Source organism: Anas platyrhynchos, chromosome 5 (genome assembly GCF_047663525.1).
Source record: "Anas platyrhynchos isolate ZD024472 breed Pekin duck chromosome 5, IASCAAS_PekinDuck_T2T, whole genome shotgun sequence".
NCBI classification, from domain to species: Eukaryota; Metazoa; Chordata; class Aves; order Anseriformes; family Anatidae; genus Anas; species Anas platyrhynchos.
The window spans coordinates 21,520,377-21,539,802 of record NC_092591.1 but is presented as its reverse complement, the minus strand read 5'-3'; the positions used below and the strand labels follow the sequence as shown (position 1 = coordinate 21,539,802).

General features: G+C 32.9%; 1 protein-coding gene across 6 annotated transcripts in view; it reads right to left on the bottom strand.

Annotated features, from left to right (window-relative positions):
* Nucleotides 1–19,426, bottom strand: part of CEP128 (centrosomal protein 128) — a 117,846-nt gene that overhangs the window by 53,371 nt on the left and 45,049 nt on the right. For 4 of the 6 annotated variants that reach the window (XM_027459567.3, XM_038179444.2, XM_027459566.3 and 1 more), the window contains exons 15-18: nucleotides 16,607–16,771; nucleotides 13,521–13,697; nucleotides 11,080–11,139; nucleotides 6,293–6,485 (exon numbers count right to left, since the gene is read on the bottom strand). In XM_027459567.3, the coding sequence (XP_027315368.2) occupies nucleotides 6,293–6,485; nucleotides 11,080–11,139; nucleotides 13,521–13,697; nucleotides 16,607–16,771 (595 nt within the window). The remainder of the gene's footprint in view (nucleotides 1–6,292; nucleotides 6,486–11,079; nucleotides 11,140–13,520; nucleotides 13,698–16,606; nucleotides 16,772–19,426) is intronic. The other 2 variants (XM_072038398.1, XM_072038397.1) reach the window with 2 other exon arrangements.

Below are 19,426 nucleotides of genomic sequence, written 5' to 3'. Positions count from 1 at the left end.
CATTATACTTCTAAGGCCTAACTTAATAAGCATCATTTGGATCAGAGCAATTCTAAAAATTCAGTAATTTGGATGTGAATATAGATTGTACATGCTAAAAAGTCATACAGAATATGCCTGACACCACCTGGGACATTATGTAGAAGAGAGTTTGCAGAATATTTATACTACATCTTTGTGATAAATTGCATCAGTATAAGGTCTGTGCATTAGAGCAATTCACCAGCTCTACTTACATCACTATTGCTTCACCAACTTTATAAAAAAAAAAAAATAGATAGAGCCTTGCCAACCACATCAGGCCTCATTTTGCCAAACAATGTCTCTTCGTTAGATTCGTAAATACATGTCTTTATTGAGTAACAGTGTATTATTCTGAAACAAAAGAATTATGCAAACAGAATAATAATTTTCTTTTTCCTATGCCATACCTAAATTCTATATATTTCAATACGTTCCAAGATAGATTTTCTTGGAAGGATTGTGTTCCACAATTTCTTTATATCATTTATACCTCTTTATATCTTTCCTCTCTGTACTCATTCCCATAGTATACATGAGCCTTAACGTAACACGAAAATAGTACTACTGTATGAAGTTAAATATTTAAGTGTTATATCTGTTACCTAAAATCACATACTCTTAACACCTTTAAATAAACAGTTATGCCAACATTACATTACCCATAACATTTTAAAGGGAATTAGGCAATAACAGAAAAGGATCGCTGCAGCTTAGCGTTGCTTTTTCTTTTAATCGGCAATTTGAACAACACTATGCATACAGGATTAGCTGTTATCAGACTAAATTTGAGATTACATATATAAATACTCCAGCGCATTGACAAATATGGATAAAGTTAGTGAAATCTCACACAGCAAAGATAGCAAGATCACAAAAGAACATAGAGAAAGCTATTCATCTGAGCTAGGGCTAGCAAAATACATTGCTAAAAACATTCATAATCAGAAATTAAGAATTTCAGACAAACAAAATGAGAATAAATTACAATTGTGTATACATAAATAACAGTTGAGAAGGAGTGAATGAAGATGGTGAAACACTTAAGGGGTTTGGGTATGTTTTCCAAGAATGCTGATGTTCTGCTCTTGATGAACACACAGAACGAATACATTCTTTTGACTAAACCAACCAGTAACTGAAGCAGATCTAAGTCTGTAAAACCAATGGATGCTCCAAGGTTCAAATATCAGCTCTAACCAGTTTGGTATGTTAAGCCTTTCACACTACCTAAGCTAGTTAGATCACATAAATTTTGGTAAATAAAATAAATTTGGGTCAGGTTTTGGGTGTGATTCATGAAGACAGCATTTTTCCTACCTACAAACATTTCTCTGTAATAACAATAAGGCCCTTGTAGTTTGAACTAATTTTGAAACAGTTGTAAGAACACCTCCCCATACTCACTCATCCCACAAGTCAAATGAAAGTTAGATAGGAAAACAGAATGTATATATTGTCTTTCCTCAGACATTGTCAACTTTGTTAAAATACCTAATACCTAGTGCAATGCTCTTAAAAATGAATTTGAAGTGAGTTTGAACTCCTAATCAAGAAGAGAAAACTAAGAGAATTTAATTTTTATCCAATTACTCATTTACTCATTGAAATCATGTTAGGTGGAATGCTCGATAAATAACTTTAGTGAACTGTATTCCAAGGGCAAACCCACTAACTTGAAAACAGTACCATATCACCTTCAGTTCTTAGGTATTCAGAAATATTGCTGGTCCTCTGAATTTCTCAGCTCTCCAAGACGGTATGATCATCAAGACAGGAGGACAACCAAAGCCAATCTCAATACATCATCACAGAGCTACGGAACTTATGGTACCCAGCAAACACTCTTGAGTTTCTATACTACATTATTGTATTTTCCTTCATTTATTATTTTCCTTTTCAGGAATCTTGCTTTTATTTGTCAGGATTATAATATTTAGACGGTCAGTTTAAATAATAGCGATTCTATACAGAATCATTGAATGGTTTGGATTGGAAGGGACCTTAAAGATCATCAAGTTCCAATCACCCCTGCCATGGGCAGGAGTACCTTCCACTAGACCAGGTTGCTCACCATGACCCAGCAATGTGCACTTGCAGCCCAGAAAGCCAACCATACCCTGGGCTGCATCAAAAGAAGTATGGCGAGCATGCCAAGGGAGGGATTCTCCCCTTCTCTTGTGAAACCCCACTTAGAATAATGTGTTCAGCTCTGGGGTCCTCAGCATAACAAGGACATAGAAGTATTAGAATTAGTCCAGAGGAGGGCCAAGAGAACGATCAAAGGGCCAGTGCACCTATCCTATGAGGACAGGCTGAGGGAGTTGGTGGTTCAGCTTGGAGAAGAGAAAGCTCCAGGCAAGACTTCATTGCAGCCTTCCAGTACCTAAAGAGGGCCACCAAAAGCCTAAAATCAAGAAAGCTCCTAGGTATTTACATATGTTTTAGTGAAGAAAGGAAAAGGCAAAAGACTATGTATTTAAAATAGTTTTAACAGACTTATTATTTGTAAAACTTCCTGAAACATGTTTGTCAATACAGCAGTTTAAATAATCATCCTACCTACTGTATGTCCACAATAAATCTCTTTTTATTTCCCATGAAATCAAACACAAACAAGCTGTAATACAAGATCCATAGAATGACAAATCAACAAATTATTTTTTCAAGTACACAATTTGTCTTGTTTTTATAATTTTTGATTTAAATTCGTTAAGTATTTTTAGACTACACAAAGTACTCAGACAAGTGTTTTGTGTTACGCTGTTAGTAGAGGCATTCAACCACATCCACGAATATTCACAGAGTTGGTCTTATAAACTTTTCATCTAAAATTGAAATCATTCCAAATGCAGAAGAGAATAGTTTTACCCATTTGCACAAAATATGACTGAAAATCCATTTTATTAAGATGTACTGTCAACTATACTTTGGTATTCAAAATGAAAAGAGTGGGATGCCTTCTTAACAATTAGAGAAAATCCATTCTGCCTTCATTTGCTTTATTCCTGCATATGGGATTTACCCATAATATTACCACTAATTGTCTTTATTCTGTAAGAATGATTTCATCCATTATTTTATCTTCAAATAACAAAAGTCAAACAACATCCTGTCTCCTTCATTTGGATTCTCTATCACTGTTGCATTGTTTTCTCCTTTCAGCTTAACATCTTTTCTACGCTATTAGTCATGTTCTCCTTTTCCTTTGGGAAAAATAGCTTTTCCAATTTTCTTTTCCAAGCCACTTATACATTTTACTATCAACAAGTTTACAGTCTATTTGTTGCATCACAGTTAAAACCTGGGCTTTTATGTAAGAGTATTTGCCATTTAAATAGCCATTATATAAAGGGAAAGAAAATTATAAACATTTAAATGCATCACTTTATGAATAAATTCAAAGTTGGTATAAATAACAGTACAAAGAAATTATAAATTTAAGTTCCTTCTTTGGCACCAGGTAAAAGCAATTAAGCGATCCCAGGATCCACTTTCTCTGTGTATCAACAAAGCCAACAAATCTTCTAAGCCTCCAAGTTTTATTATCATATTCCTTAATCTCTATAATAAGCTAACTGATGAAGAAAAGTGAGTACACAGAGATCTGTAAAACAGATAATATAATAACCCATTCACTAACTACCCATCTGACTCTCAGAGGTGCACATTCATTAATTTAATTTATAGTTCTTATATTTAATTATTTCCTACACAACCCATGTAGCAAGGGAAGGCTATACAGGCTATGTACTATGACATGCTGTCTTCCGCTACAATTATCAACTAGTTGGTAACTACTAGCTGTCTTATCAAATGAAAGAAATACCAGGATGCTGGGCTTTGATTACCTGTAGTAAATCTCTGTCATTTTATTTCCATGTTTCTAATTATTCATTCTATAAAAGTTTGTTCTAAAGCCTTGAATACTATGAAGAGTGGAGGACCCACAACTGGAATGTTTGTGATACCAGAGCATCTAAAGCTAAATAAATTCATTACTACAAGGCAAAAAGTAAGAATTTTTTTAAAAATCATTTAGGAATACTTTTAAGTGAACAATGCAAGGGGTATGTTTTGCGAAAATCTATCAATAGTAGTCATAGCTAGTTAGTTCATCTGATCCCTCCTCAATTCAGACTTGATTAGCAGTTTCTGGGTCATCACACCCTTTCAGCTGGACCACCGTATTGGTAATGCTTTGTAAGAGTAGAAGTTAACTATAGCAACATATGCGGCTACTTAAAACTAAAGCCTTTGATTGTTGCTCCAAGTATATCAGCTGGTATTCCTGGTTCCCAATACTTTTATCGTTGGTTGCTAACCTCATATTGGCTGTAAAGCTAATACTGGGCTGCAGGGTCTGCATCCTGTGACCTTTCAGAAGACTCCTACTTCTTATACTGTATTTGTTGGAATTTTAAAGCATATTTACTGTTTTGTGTTACATAGGAAACTAATGACTATGTAACCACATTTTAAAAAGCATCACTTCCTTTTTCTTAGATACTTATAACCAGCATCTGCCTACAGAAGTAAACTGAAAAGACCATCTTTTACTTAGAATTACAAAAATTGTCACATCAAGTAATGTGCAAATGTGCGTGTACTTGTGCATATTTGTAGGGAACAAATGAATGCTCTTTATAAATAGAAGGCATAAGATTATATACTATCTTTGGTGCTCATTGAATAGATTAATTTTCACCACTCTTCTCCATATAATATTTAGCCATAACTTTGCCTATAGCTTGAAATTAAAATGCAGGCTGACAATTTTTGAAAGTCTGAACCAGATCAGATACAATAGAATTAAAAACTAAGTTTTGCTTTATTTTTCTACGGACTTAAAAATGGCGCATAAGGCCTCAGGGAGATCATCTTAGCAGATAATTACTCACTATTCATATATCAGGGTCTTGGTGCTATCATTTTAATAAAATGAAGGATAATAATAGAAATGTTCAAGCCTGAAAGATCAAAGTATGTTCTCTTTCAATGTTCTTTATAAGTGGAGGTAGAAAATCCTGACGGGATCTTGCTGTTCTTGTAAAACAAATAATCTGTATTGTTCTACGAAATATTTACGATAACACTTTGCTTTTATTTGTTATTGCTAATGTTGTTTTGTTATTGTTTTACTTTTGTTACAATATTTCACAAAACATTTTTAATAATAAAGTCAGCTACCAGAAGCTATAACTAAACTTAAAAGCTTTCTCTCATCTTATCGGAGTCTACATCAAATCTAAATATAAAATGACTAACCAAACAATTAAAATATAGTACTTACTCTGTCTGACAATAATTGGCCCATAATTATCAGTACTGAGTCTTGAATGAAAGCCAGAACAAAGTTTTTAAAGAAAACATATGAAAAGAATACCTTATAGGTAATGTGTTCTGCTAAAACTGAGGGAATAGAATCGAATGAAAGATTTATTCAGGTATAGAATAGGTATAAATCTTGAGGTATTCAAATACTAGTCTAAAATATTGCACGAAGACACAAAACAGATAAGTCAGTCCTATTTATAGACTATATCAATTCATAAGGCATGTTAATAGTTCTCAAGGTTTATCTACATGATAATTTTCAGTAGAAATACTTTATTCTCCTGAATAGGTCAGGTTAGCTCCAGCCATTTATAGATGTCAAAATACAGTCTTCTCACCATGTAGCGCTTCATTTGTCAGGCTTAGTTAGATCCTCTATCAAAAATTTGTATGAAAGAGGTGGAACCAAAGAATCTACTTCAATATGGAAATTATGATGACTACATCATTCATTTTAATTAGATCCAAAGCTTGTCTTACTCCATTTGACAACACAGAAGAAACGATTGGAAAAAAATTCTTTGTACATATGATGTAAGCAAAAGAGAGTAACTGCACAGGACTATGAAGTGCTTTGGGCTCTTTCGTTTTGACAGATAAAAGCAGAATTACCAGTGCTGCCTCAAAAGTTTCTCTAACTTCTCCCTAGGTCATGGAATGTCTCAGGCAGTACAACTGAAAAATAACTGCTGCATCCACTGCCCATGTTACATTGTGTTATTCAGCCTGTACCGGGTTGAAATGCAGTTGTTGACCAAAAAATGTAACAAATGGAAAACAAACAAAAAGCAATTGTTATCTTGGTTATCACTAGCAAATCACCAAATCAGAGTTTGTAATAATTAGTTGATAAAATACATCCGAATGCATAGGAATTATAACTATTATTTTTTTAAATTGTTCTTTCATTAACAAAAGGGAAGCAGTAACATACCTCTCTTCTCTCTGTGAACTTCTTCCAAAAGTTGTTCTTGCTTTTTTATCTGTTTAAAGAGAGACTGATGTTCAGACTCCTTCATCTGTGTAAAGTGCTTAAGCTGTTCGCGGCTCTGCAATAAGTAGCATCGCAGCTTTTTTTCCTTACTTTCTCTCTCCTTCACCTCCTCACACAGCCACTGAAGTTTAGTCTACATTAAAAAATTAGGACAATAAAAGAATTCTAATAAAAATATTAGGACATAAATGTTAATCTATTAAATTACCTTTGGAATTACAGCTTATTTATTTATAGCCATTACTGCATAATAATAATAAAAGGGAACATTAGGATATATTACAAGGATATATCTTGAGCCTTCAAGAATCTCTAAAGAGATATATTTTGGCTGATAACTATGTGAAGATGAAATACACAGATTTTATTTTTTTAATCAGGAGCAAGAATATGCTGGTGTGGGTAAGGAAATTCAAATTTAATTAGGGTATGTATATAGACACAAAGAGGTACTCCCTCCTTTCCCATCCACATTAAAAATTAAGTGACATCAATCCTTTAAGGTCAGCAAAAGACAACATTTAAGGTTCATATAGAGGAAAAAGAAAAGAGAGCTTATAGATACTATAGATGATGGATAGTCAGAGAGAATCTAAAAGCAATAGAAGAGAACACCATGTACAGATACATAAATGACCCAACTGTTTGATCAGAAAAGAGCAAACTTAAATAATATATTGCTCTGGATGAAGAAGGATATAAAGTTATCCTTATCTTTTACCTGTAGGACTTAAGACACAAAAAAATGAGACATGTTCTTCTCTCTGGCAACCAGCAAATATTTCATGGGAATGGCATGAAACTGCAACTAAGGAGGTTCAGACCAAATACTGGGAAAAAGTTCTTCACTGAGAGGGTGGCTGGACACTGGAACAGCCACGCCAGCAAGTCTGATGGAGCTCAAGAAGTGTTTGGACAACACTCTCAGATACATGGTTTGATTTTTGGGTGATACTGGTTGGAGCCAGGAGCTGGACTTTATCCTTGTGAGTCCCTTCCAACACAGGATATTTTATTATTCTATTATATTCAAATTATTAACTATAGACCTACATTACTTTCTTTCCATACTAGGAAACAAATTTTCCCCCTAAATGTTTTCAAATTCATGCAACTTTAAAATATATATAACAGATCTGAACAGTACAAGACAGTAGGGGAGATTCAGCGTGCAGTCACATGGACTATGTACTCCAGAAAAGCATGGCAGTCAGAAGCATCATGAATAGTGATGCACATTCTCCCTTTAAAATGTTATGCCTAAAAGGACTTGCAAGATCTATACAATTTTTATGAACAGGGAGAGGGTATAAGGCACAGAAGATGGAAATGGGCAGGATCATTAGCACTATCAACTGGATGAGATGCTAATTTATCATCAGAGGACTTGAGAGACCAAGTCACCACTGAAAGAACTCAAACATTTACTTCTTCATCTGTGAAACTGGGTGCTTATTGTGTAACCTTTATTCAAAATGTTCTCACTCTCTTTCTTGCTGACTAAATTTCTGTTACCATCAAAGAATCAATCAAATTAACCAAGACAGAAAAAAGGGTAATGGTTGGAATTTCAAATCTCATACATAGAGTAGACGGGGTGTATCAGGATCCGTTCAAAAAAGTTAACATCTCCTGTAGTTAATGACTGGCTCTTCTCTGGTACCTCCGTTTCCATGTTGTATTTACATTCTAAATATTTCAAAAGTCCCAGAATGTACCATGTTATATTAACTCCTGCTGGGAAGATGTTTTGCTCTTTGTCAGATTCAGCCACTTAATAAAACAGTAGGGATAGTCAAACAAAACTCAGAATTTGAGGACAGAGAAGCAATGACTAGCATGATATTGATGTATAAGTGCTGGTTATAAGCTACAGGCAACAATTATTTGATTTGAAGTCAAACTGATTGACCTTCCTATTTCAGTAAAAGCCTATAGGTTTGAAAGTGCTCAGCAATGTAAATTTGTTAATTGGTTGGATGAAATGTTGATCAGTAGAAAAGAAATCTTCCTTCTGTCTTGGATAAACATTATTTTTAGAATATACAAAAATACAGTAATAATAATAAAATATACTGTCATCTCTAATTTCTATCCTGATTTTAGCAGTGAAATATTTACACAATTTCTTTTTGATACAAAGGACTTTTTTCTGTATATCAAAAAGGGGGAGGGCACAGGGCAGGGGAACAGTTTAAGAAGAATGAGGAAAAAGACAAAACCTGCAGAAATTCTAAAGGCAACCCCAACCTGAGTAAGAGGAAATGTACAAGTAGTATGGTGAAAAGTAACACAGCAAACATTTTGAAAGTATGGGTATCCCATAAAGACAAAGTCCTTTTTTTCACTTGTTCTGCTTGCAAATCTCACACTGAAACTTAGGAATCCTGCCAGGAACTGATATACTATATCTTAAATTCATCACCAATTCATATGTCTTTAAAATACATGAAGAATCTTTCCAAAGAATGAGTTGCAGCTTCCTGATTTCAAATATTAGTTCTAAAAAAGGCACTGTAGAACATTAAGTATCTAACAGCTCTAATCCCCTTTTTTTGTAATGTAACATACCACAAACAACAGAGCATCTTATAGCTGATGTTCCCACACCTGCTGTCACAGTAAGTACTGAATCTGAAACACCTGTTGTCGAGAATAAGCCTTTACCACAAATTCTTCGTATAATCTCTGCAGATATACAGAATGAGATTCCTCCATAATGAATTGCAATTATCATGCTGGGATATTATAAAGATGGGATTTTCTTCTGTAATTTTTACAGTGCACTTCTATATTTCAAAAAGCCAGAAATTTGTATCAAAATCATCCTCATGTTCATAAACGTGAAGAAATTAGTGAACTTTCTGAAAGGCTAAATAATCCTTTTTTTTTTTTTTTTTTTTTTGACCAGAACTTCATATTATTTCTCTAAACAGTAGTAAACCTAGAACTTTCAAAGATTCTTAATTTAGACTTGATTTCACTTAAAGAACATAATGGAGACAAAAGGCATCAGAAAAAAAAAAAGGTTAACTATGCCATGGATCAAGAGCTGTCATAACTGCAGAAGGGAGCATCTCTCCTCCCCAGCTAAACTATTTAAATTAATCTCTTTAAAGCTGCAGGTTTGGGTACTGCAAAAGTACAGCACTTTTCTAAAGTGGTAGATGTTATAGCCTCAGTGCACAAGCAGTATTCCCTCACACAAACTGTGAAATTTCTACAGCACTATTAATATACCCTACAGTTCATAACCCTTCTTCAGTGGAAGCACGCAATGCTAGAAACATTATGAAAAATGCAGGGACCAAACTGTATACTTAACACTAAAGTTCAGAAGTCACATCTCAAAAATATTTGTATGTGAAGCAAGTTTGTTCCTTCTACAGATTGTAGTAACTGAGAGAAAAATCAAAAGACTGAAGAAAACCAACTCTTGAAAAGGGACCATTTGTAAATACTTCTAAATACAGAAGTATTTGAAAAAGTGAGAACAACAATTATACTAAAGAAAGAAAAAGCAGTACCAAGGCCATTATTATTAAATACAAATTTTGTCACTCCTTGGACGTGATGTAAACAATTTCACTTTTAGAAATTTAGGAGAAAATCAAAAGATTTTAGGTTCTGAATACCTATCAGCAGTTGCAATAACCCAGAAATACAAATGTGGTTAACTATTACAGCAAGATATTCCCAGATTCATATTGTATTTTATTTATTTATAATGAATACTTTCACTGCTTATTTCAACCAAGCAAAGAAAGGGTGACACGAAGTTTTTCATTCATTCTAGACTTTCCTATGGCAGCTAAAGAAACTTACATGATAAATTCATGGAAATAATTATTAGTTGTACTTTAAAAGGTCTTTTAATATGTCATTGTCACTTTTTAAAATAATGAAAATGCTTTCTGCATAACATTTCTTTTTTGGTTCATTTTATCTTTGTTATTTATACTGGCAATCTCTCTTGGTCTACAAGTCTTAGACTATACATGAACAGTAACCTCATGGTTCTTACATGGAAACAGTTGCAACTTTTCCTTAAGTTAGTTCTCCTGTGGCATTCTACATGAAGCAAAAATTTTTGTGTATTCCACCAAGCTTAGTCTTTTTAAAAGGTACTGGAAGTGAGTCTCTGTGCATGTACTGGGGTTTAAGGAGGGAAGCAGCAAAATGAAAAACAATAGCTTTAAGTCATCATTTCTGAGAAGTCTTGAAGCATGTATGCACCTGCATTATAGAATTCAGAAGTTTTAAGCAACTGTGGAAGGATCATTTTCCAGAAATCCAATCTAATAATCTTTAGATTTAATAAAAAACAGCCTTATTTCAAATTATTACTTGCCTTATTATATATAATCCTGTAGGAGAAACATAACCAGCTGACTACATTCTCATGTTTTTCTTGTCTCAAAATAATTTATACAGTGGGAAATTCAGATCTAAAGGCTACCACTGCAGATTCTTCAATGCATTATTTTTTTTGGTATAATTGCTATTTATTTGGCTATAGAGATATTTATTTCTTGTTGATAGGAAAATCTATAAAATAATTTTATCAGTTCAAATAGCCTGATATTATCGTTAACTGCTTCCAAAGGAATTATTTTGTTGTTTTTTTTTTCCCCTTTAACTATCTTTTCAAACACACTTTCTACTGAATGATTATGAATGTTGGATATTACATTACTCAGTAAGATTTCAAAAGACTTGACTATTACCTTTGTTTCTGCAAACCAGCGATGAGGATCATTCAGCACCGTTGGTATAAGTGATATTGCCTATGGAGTAGTGAAGGAGAAAGAAATATGCATAAAAAAGGGTATTAGAAACAAAAAGGAGAAACACTTTCCAGCTTACTGAAAAATTGTCAACTAAATATTCTCTGCTAAAAAAACAGTTGAGAAATCATATCTGTAAAATGGTTTAATAGAACTGTAACTATAAATTAGCCACAATTAAAAGCAAAATATACAAATTCATTGACTTCTTTTTGTATCAAGGTGTATAGTCTCAGTCTGAATCTGTGTGTTCTTTTTTTTGAAAACATTATATTTCCAAATAGCACAATCAGACTCTGCTTTAAAATGCCTGCTTCTCAAGAAAAGGCCAACTTCACAGCAATTTAATTGTATAAACCAAACAGTATAAACCAAAAGTAGCATAACCAATTGTTAGTCATTGAATTGTCACCAGTATATCTACAGAAATGCTATGTGCAGCATGGTAAATGACTGGTCACAAAGTGAAAAAGGGCAAACCGCAAAAATCTTAAAATATTTATGTTTCACAGTGGTGGCCTTTGTGTTTTCATGAAGAAGAAATCACTTGCTTGGAATATTTCATAGGTGTTAAAAGAAAAAATACAAATTTCACTAAGTTGATAAAAAGAGAAGAAACTTGCACCGGCACGCTTCATTAATATTGCAAACAACAAGAAAACGTGATATGCCTTTTTTCTGCAAACTGAATGGTGTTAAACATCTCCAAAAGGTACTGTTATATGCTTTCTATATTATTTACTAAAAAAGTGGTGATAATGGATTTTTTTCATTGTTGTAGTTGGTAGATAAGGGAAAAAATGTCTTATACACATCTCTCACAATTGAAACCTATTTAAAATGAAGTTGACTATTAACCTTATGTCTAGCTCATCCTTTATCTTATCTAGCCTTATCTCATGATTACTTTGTGCCTTCCTCTAATTTAAATAGGAATTTTTTTTTGTTTGGTTGTTGGGTTTGTTTGGTTGTTTTTAGGCTTTTTCCCCCAATTTTTTTAGCACATTTTGAAATTCAGTGTGTATTTCTGTATGTTTTGGACCAGGGCTGATAATTTTTTTTATAAGCATATTTCTTTAACAGGTATTTACAAGGGCTTTATTAAACACCAAGACCAAAAACCTAAGCAGTACCAATTGATTACAGACTTCCATGTTTTATAAGAAAATTATTGCTACAGAAAGACACAGCTGAAAAAAAGAAAGATTTATTAGGCATGTTGACCACAAACAAAGCAATGCATAACCACAAGTTGTGACTTCTATGGCAGCAAACATGATTCTTTGCCACAACATTCAAACAAGGCAGTATACAGTCCATAGTTTAAGCATTACTGGTGTAGTTATTCCAAGTGTAAGGTTTCTTATAACAAGAATACTGGTTGGGAAAGTAAATCTGAGAAGTATATGTAGAATTATTTGTATTCTTTGTTTAGAACACCAGTATATGGTGATTTTAAAAAATCCTGTTTATTTTAATTCAGGGAAGATTAAACCAGGTCTTTATGTCACAAGCGTTTATCCACTCCTTGACTGCTCACCTCAGTTGCAGTGGCAACTCCTTATAGTACTGAAACATGGACAATAACTAAGTACTGGGGAGAAGAACAATACAACAAAGGGAATTTCTTACCTTTTTTTTTTTTCTTTTCCTAATTTATTTTTCAGACCAGACACCACAAAGCTGTGAAACATTTCTATTCACATGTCTAGTCAAAAATTCAATTTCAAATCTTTTAAGTTTGCCAATATGGCAAATAGGGCATATAAAAGGCAATAACGAAACTAGATAAATTATGAGAATTATGAAAACAGAAACAGCAAAGCTTTATCCAGAAAACAAAAACTCTGCAGGAGGTGGGAAGCAAGTCCAAAAAGGCATGGTTTGATGTTCAAGAATATATCAGATCACAAAGGCTTAGTAAGTAACAACAGATCTGTAAGGACACAGAGGAGGAAGCTTGTTTGTCAACTAAAAAGATAAACTTAAGATAGAAAACAAAAAAATATTAAAAAAGATAATGGATTTTCAGTATCAATGCAGAAAAGTGTCTATTTCAAAGGCAGTCCAGCCAAGTGACCAAGGACACCAGATTAGAAAGCATGCACTGATTAAATGGCAAGAGAAGAATGGGGTAATCCGAGTGAGTGCTCACAAAAAGATTTGCAAAAGAACACAGTAATGAGCAATACATGGACAGATCTTCACAGTATCTCATTCTAGTAACCTGTACCTACATCAGCTAAATATCCCTAATCCTACTGCCCCTAAATTATCTATACCAAATGAGTGACATGTAATAACAGCACACATAAATTCTGCTACAATCACCCACTAAGAAAACAACAAAATCTGCAGCATACTTAAAAGCTTAGAATTACTTTGAATTTCTCCATGGAGTCCCGAGAAAAAATTTCACAAGCAGCATCAATTTCACTTCCTATCATGGTGAGAATGGATTTCTGTTCCATTTCTAAATGATGCAGCTGATCCTTAAACTGCAGTCTGGCCTCATCCATTCTTCTCAAATGATCTTCTTCATAACTGATCTGTTTATTCTGCAGTCAAAGGGGAAAAAAAAGCAGGAAAAAAATCCACAAATTACTGCATTCATACCATAACATGCATAAATAGCAATGTATCTTTTAATTTTATAATCACACTATACTCAGGCACTGAGTTCAGTTCTTTGCCATGGAATATAATACATTCTCATAGTACACAAAATCATCTATTAATTTTTCCTATTCACCTGGAAGTCTCCTAGTTGTAAAGAAACCACACCAAATCCAAACCCAACAATCACAGAGCTCTATTTCAGAGTCAAAACTAGACATTCTCTCATGAAACTTTTTTTCACGAGTAGAAAAAGAGCCCACAAGAAATACTCCTTTCATTTCCTAGCCTTAATACTCCTTTTGACACTAAGGTCACGACCCTAATACACCTTTTCATTTCCTGAACATTTCTCACATCCCCTTCTGACAACCCACACTCAACACAAAGAAACAGAACTCATTGCTATTACTTTATCTGCATTTACTTAGGCTTCTTTGCTTAAAAATGATTCTGTGCTTAAAAGCTTCTCCATCGTTTTTCACCTTAAATATAAAAGACCACCTCTGTCTAAAAGATGTATTTTTCTAATAAGACAGAAGTTGGAACTAGTTTTCAACTGACTGCAAAAGACTACGTGCACTTCTACAGACACATTTCCTTAACAATAAATATTATAGTGCTAAAATCCCAACCTAGACAAAACACATTTTAAATTTAAGTATTTTCTATTAGCCTGAAAAGTTGAGCTTTTAAAGCACTTCCTGTTAGTCTAATAAAAGCAAGCTAATAGAAAGGCCAGATTTCATATTCATGTCCTGTAAGTCTTGGATGCACTATTTGAAAATTCTATGAAAATACTTATTGTAATAATAGAAAAGTAATACAGTCTTTTGAATTCATAGGAAAATGTAATTTGAAAAAATAAAATTCAATACTGATCCTAAATATTAGCAGAAAAAGGAAAATGCAGGAAGTTGGAATATTACAGTAATTCAATTAAACTTCTGTCCCAAGATTTTTTAATCCATAGGTATTTCAGTAGCAAACTATGAAAATAATAATTTATGCAACAGGTTTTGTACCCTGAATAGTTCTACCTAAACACTACATTAAATTTTGGGAATATAGTTATCACAACCGAAGAGTTGATGCAGCTAATAATACTAATGTACAGCAAAACCAGCAGCCTTCCTCGCTGTTTTTAAAGGCTTTTAAACAGCATTTCAGTATATAAATTAATCTAGTCAAAACCAGCATTTAATTCAGCATGTTATCAATAAATTTAAAAAGTCTGATATCCTTCTTACACAAGAAGGAAAAATTGGCAGGGAGCTAACTACATAATGTCAAGAGGTTTTTATTCCATTCTTTCAAAAAAGAAGAAAACATTTTTTTCTCAGGGCCAATATTCAGAGTAAAGAGTCATTATAGGCTGAAGATAGAAGAAATATGACAAAAGGAGTTAACAGCATTTTGGAATAATCCCTTTACCTAAACTATATTCAAAATGAACTTCTTAGATTTTAAACTAAACTTCTATGTGAGGTTTGTACATTTCATTTATAGTAACAAAATATGAATTGAAAATTAAATTGGAAAACCTGAACAAACATAAGGGATCTCCAATATCAATAGGTAAGTGTTACCAGATTTAAATAGTTTGGAACTATTAACCTAATGAAACTGACAACAATCCAGTGGCCTATGTGCAATGGATAAATAAAACTCTTGTGTCATGTTAAGATAAATACTTATATCACAGAATTTAATGCCACACGGATGAAAAAATAGTAATCTGACATAGAAGAATAAGAAGCAGATAGAGGCTCCATTAAAAAAAAATTAATGAGGATATAGTGCAAAAAATATGTATATGTAAGCAGTTTCCTGCAGGATGCTTTTTTTTTTTTTTAATGTTTTCTTGAATTTTAATTTAGGAAATGAACATAAAACTATCAAAGATGAGAAATAATCAATGCTGTCTTAATATGAATTAATCAAATACTGACAGCTGCTTTATACTGGAGAAGGTAAAACTTCATCCATGCACAGAAATACTCATCTGAAATCACAACACTGCAGAAAAAAATTAAGATATAAAAATTGCACAAGGTAAAATGCACTTGCGTTAAGAAAAACATTAAAAAGCAATGTTGTAGAACCAATCATGGAAACAAACAAACAAAAAAAAAGAACTGAAGAAAGCAGTAAAAGGAGTTACAACATATAATGACTTCAGCAACTTTTAATTTATCACTCGATTTATTAAAAAACAAAAGCTGACAATTGCAGATAGTGAAACTGCAAATTTGTATTTGATAGTAATTAATAATAAGAACATTAAGCAACAAGAATGGCTTGTAGAGATCACTGATTTCTAGAAATATAATGCCAGTATAAGAGAATAATGTATGTTTCCCTAAAAGCTTGCTGTGTTTAAAATATACAAGCAGTAAATAATTTTTATCAAGATATTTAGAATTTATTTTACAGTGATTATCTTGCCTATCTAATTCAAATTTGCTCTAAATTATTTGTAACTTACCTGCAACTCCAGAGAACGTGAAGAAAACTGGAAGAACTTAAGTATTTTTTAGTTGCCCATGTTAGAAGCATATAGGAATGTACATGTAGTACCTATATTCCTACTCTGATAAATCATTGATATAACTCACTGATAGATAATATCAGTGTATCCCTGGAGGGATACCATTCATGACTCAACCAAATCACTTCTGCCTTGTTTGATTTGTGTGGAAACTTTGTACTACAGTATGACTGCATATATTCTTTAATGTGTATATGTATTCTTTGCATTTTAGATTCATCGCCTAATTCTTTAGTTCACAGTGTTAGATATTTATCCTAAAGTTTAAATAAAGTTCAGAGACTGATGAATTACGTTTACCTTTTTCTCCAGTTCTTGTTTTACAAACTCATATTTTCGCCTGAGTTTTATATTTTCTTCTTCACTTTGGGTTAATTCTTCTGTCAATTTATCACATTCAATTTTTATCTTCTCCAGTTGTCGACACTGAGTCTTGACTGTGCTTTTCTCTTCTACAAGTTCCATCTGATGGTAACAGATGAACAGATGACAAAGTCACTACTATATGGGTTATTTTAAAATCTTCACAGACATTAAAGCTTCAAAACCACAGAACATGATCATGGATTATTAATTATCTTTAATTTTTTACATTTAAGTTATATTAAGTGCAATCACTTATCTGAACATGGAAAACGTGTATCACAAAATTTGAAGATAATGATCAACTCAAGAACACATAATGAAATTAAAATTGTACACTGTGACTTAATATCACTTATTATTTGTTATTATTATGATTTATTAGTGCTGACACAGAAGTTAAATGATACGGACTTTCCCTTTAAAGTGTAGAGCTTTCCCACATTTTACTTATAATGAACATTTAGCTGCAAAACCAGATCAATCAGCTTAGAAGAATGTTGATGTTTGCCAGGTATGTTGTAAATTTCTGCAAGACACTGCAGTACCATAGAGCTATTTAAAAGCAGTAAATAGAAATCTCAGATTCTGCATTTCAACTCTGCTACACTCATCAGCTGACATCACCTTAAAAAGTTCAGTATTTATGCAACTTTTCCATTACTGAAATAATTTGGAATCAGAAACTCCAAAACTCATTTCATTGCAAGACCTAGTATGAAATTTATATCTGCGGGGAAATAACTTTAAAGATTTTGTTATTTTTTCATTTCTAGATTGTGTGAATTTAACTCTATTTATGCAGATACTACAGGTAAGAATGAAAAAAAAAAAAAAAAAAAGAACTTCTAAGGGTCCTAAGAGCCCTAAGTAGTTAAGTGAACAAAATATATTGGTTTTCTGTGGAAAACACAATGAGACCTCTCTTTCTAATTAAGAGGTTTGCTGCTCATTCAACTTAGTAAAACTGAGTTAAACTGACAGATCTGAGAATTCTCCAGAATAATTGCAAAATACAAAAAAGTAAACAAAGCTAAGAAGAAAATTGTACGCATAAGATCATTATCCAAAACCAGCTTCGTATAAGGTGAATTGCAGGATGCAGTTACACACAAATATAAACTTCCAAAGCAAATTCCTTCTTGAGGAAAATCAAAAATTCTGTTCTTCTGATTAGACTATAAGTAAGACTATACATATACATTTTATGGTGAAGAAGTATAAGAAAAGTTTTACAAGTTAATTTAGACTTAGGACACAAATACAAGCCTGCAGTGCTTAAAATATTTTCTGTGAGTATGTTTATAAAATCCTCTTTTCAGTTCCTACTAAAGATAACCATATAAAAAAAATATATACAGATGGAAACAATCCAAGAAACAGATTCCTCCTGTACATCATCTTTGAGACATGACGTTGAAAAATAATTGTTATTAATTTCTAATATGGACAAGGCAATTGTGAACATAATTGAATTGATCTAGATTTAAACCAATTTCCACTTCTGGTTATTTTCAGGAAAAATAAAACTACACCCACTTGTTGAATTTTAGAAAAGTTAATTCAAAAAGAAAGACATTTATATACAATTTTATACGTACCTCTACATAATCATTCATTAAAGACATAACTTGAAATTGCTGTCAGCCATGAGTAAATTTTATATTTCCTTATTCTAAAAATACATGGATGTTTTTAAAAGTAAATGAGGGCAGGTAGTAAAATTAGGGGACAGATTCACGGCTTCTGAATGCACAGTGTTTGGGAACTACTAAGCAAACTACTTCATTTTCTCTACCTAGTTTACCTATCATTTTGAAAAAATTATAGAGACTGTGCTTCCAGTAGAGGTCCTAACAGAAAGAGAAGTAAAAACTTTAGCACCAGAATCTCAGTACTCAGACTGAGATCTGAGATCAGTAAGATCCTTCTCAATACTGACATCTCATACAAAATGCTGAGTGCTTCTCCAGTTCTACAGCAACATGCAATATCCCTATGCTACTGTCCCATTACATAAAAATACTTAACTACCCTATTTTTTTCTTATATTTTTCTGCCTTTCTTGCAGAAGAGGCAAGAGAGTGAAGAAGTATAATGGATCAAAAGGCACTTTCAACATCAAAATTCCTTCTCTAATTCAGATTAGGCTTTGAGTCTTAAGAAATGTGTTCAATTTGCCCTTACCCCTACTACATGCCTCCCAACTGACTTTTATATTTTAGACTTTGCCATTAACAACCTTTGGACAGGGTTATGTATATTTTTTCACAAAGACAGTTACAAGGGTCAGACAAGGCTGACCTGTAAATAAAGTCAAGATTACCTGATTAACAGACAGTTGCTCACTGGGCACAAAAAAAAGATAAAACTTTCTTTTAAATTTCCGTAAACTCTAATCCCAAAACCATAGTATTTAAATATACTTTGATAACTCACATAAAAAAATTTACCTTAACTTGGAAGACAAATCTATTCATAAAACTTAAACCCAGTTTGAATTGTGAAACAGAGAAACAGGAGGAGGGCATACAGGTTTATAAACGTGCAGTCTTCCCATCATCCAATGGTGTTGTTGGCATTTTGGTTACTAGTGTTGTCCAAAGCTTGCCAGAGGGATGGTATTTGCAATGAAATGATGAGTTCAGACAAAAAGAAAGTCACCTGCACAATATATTCTTAACAGATTTTCCCAGGGATGAATATGTCCAGATATTTCATTGTTCTTACAATGTTTGAATCAAGACACTATTTTGA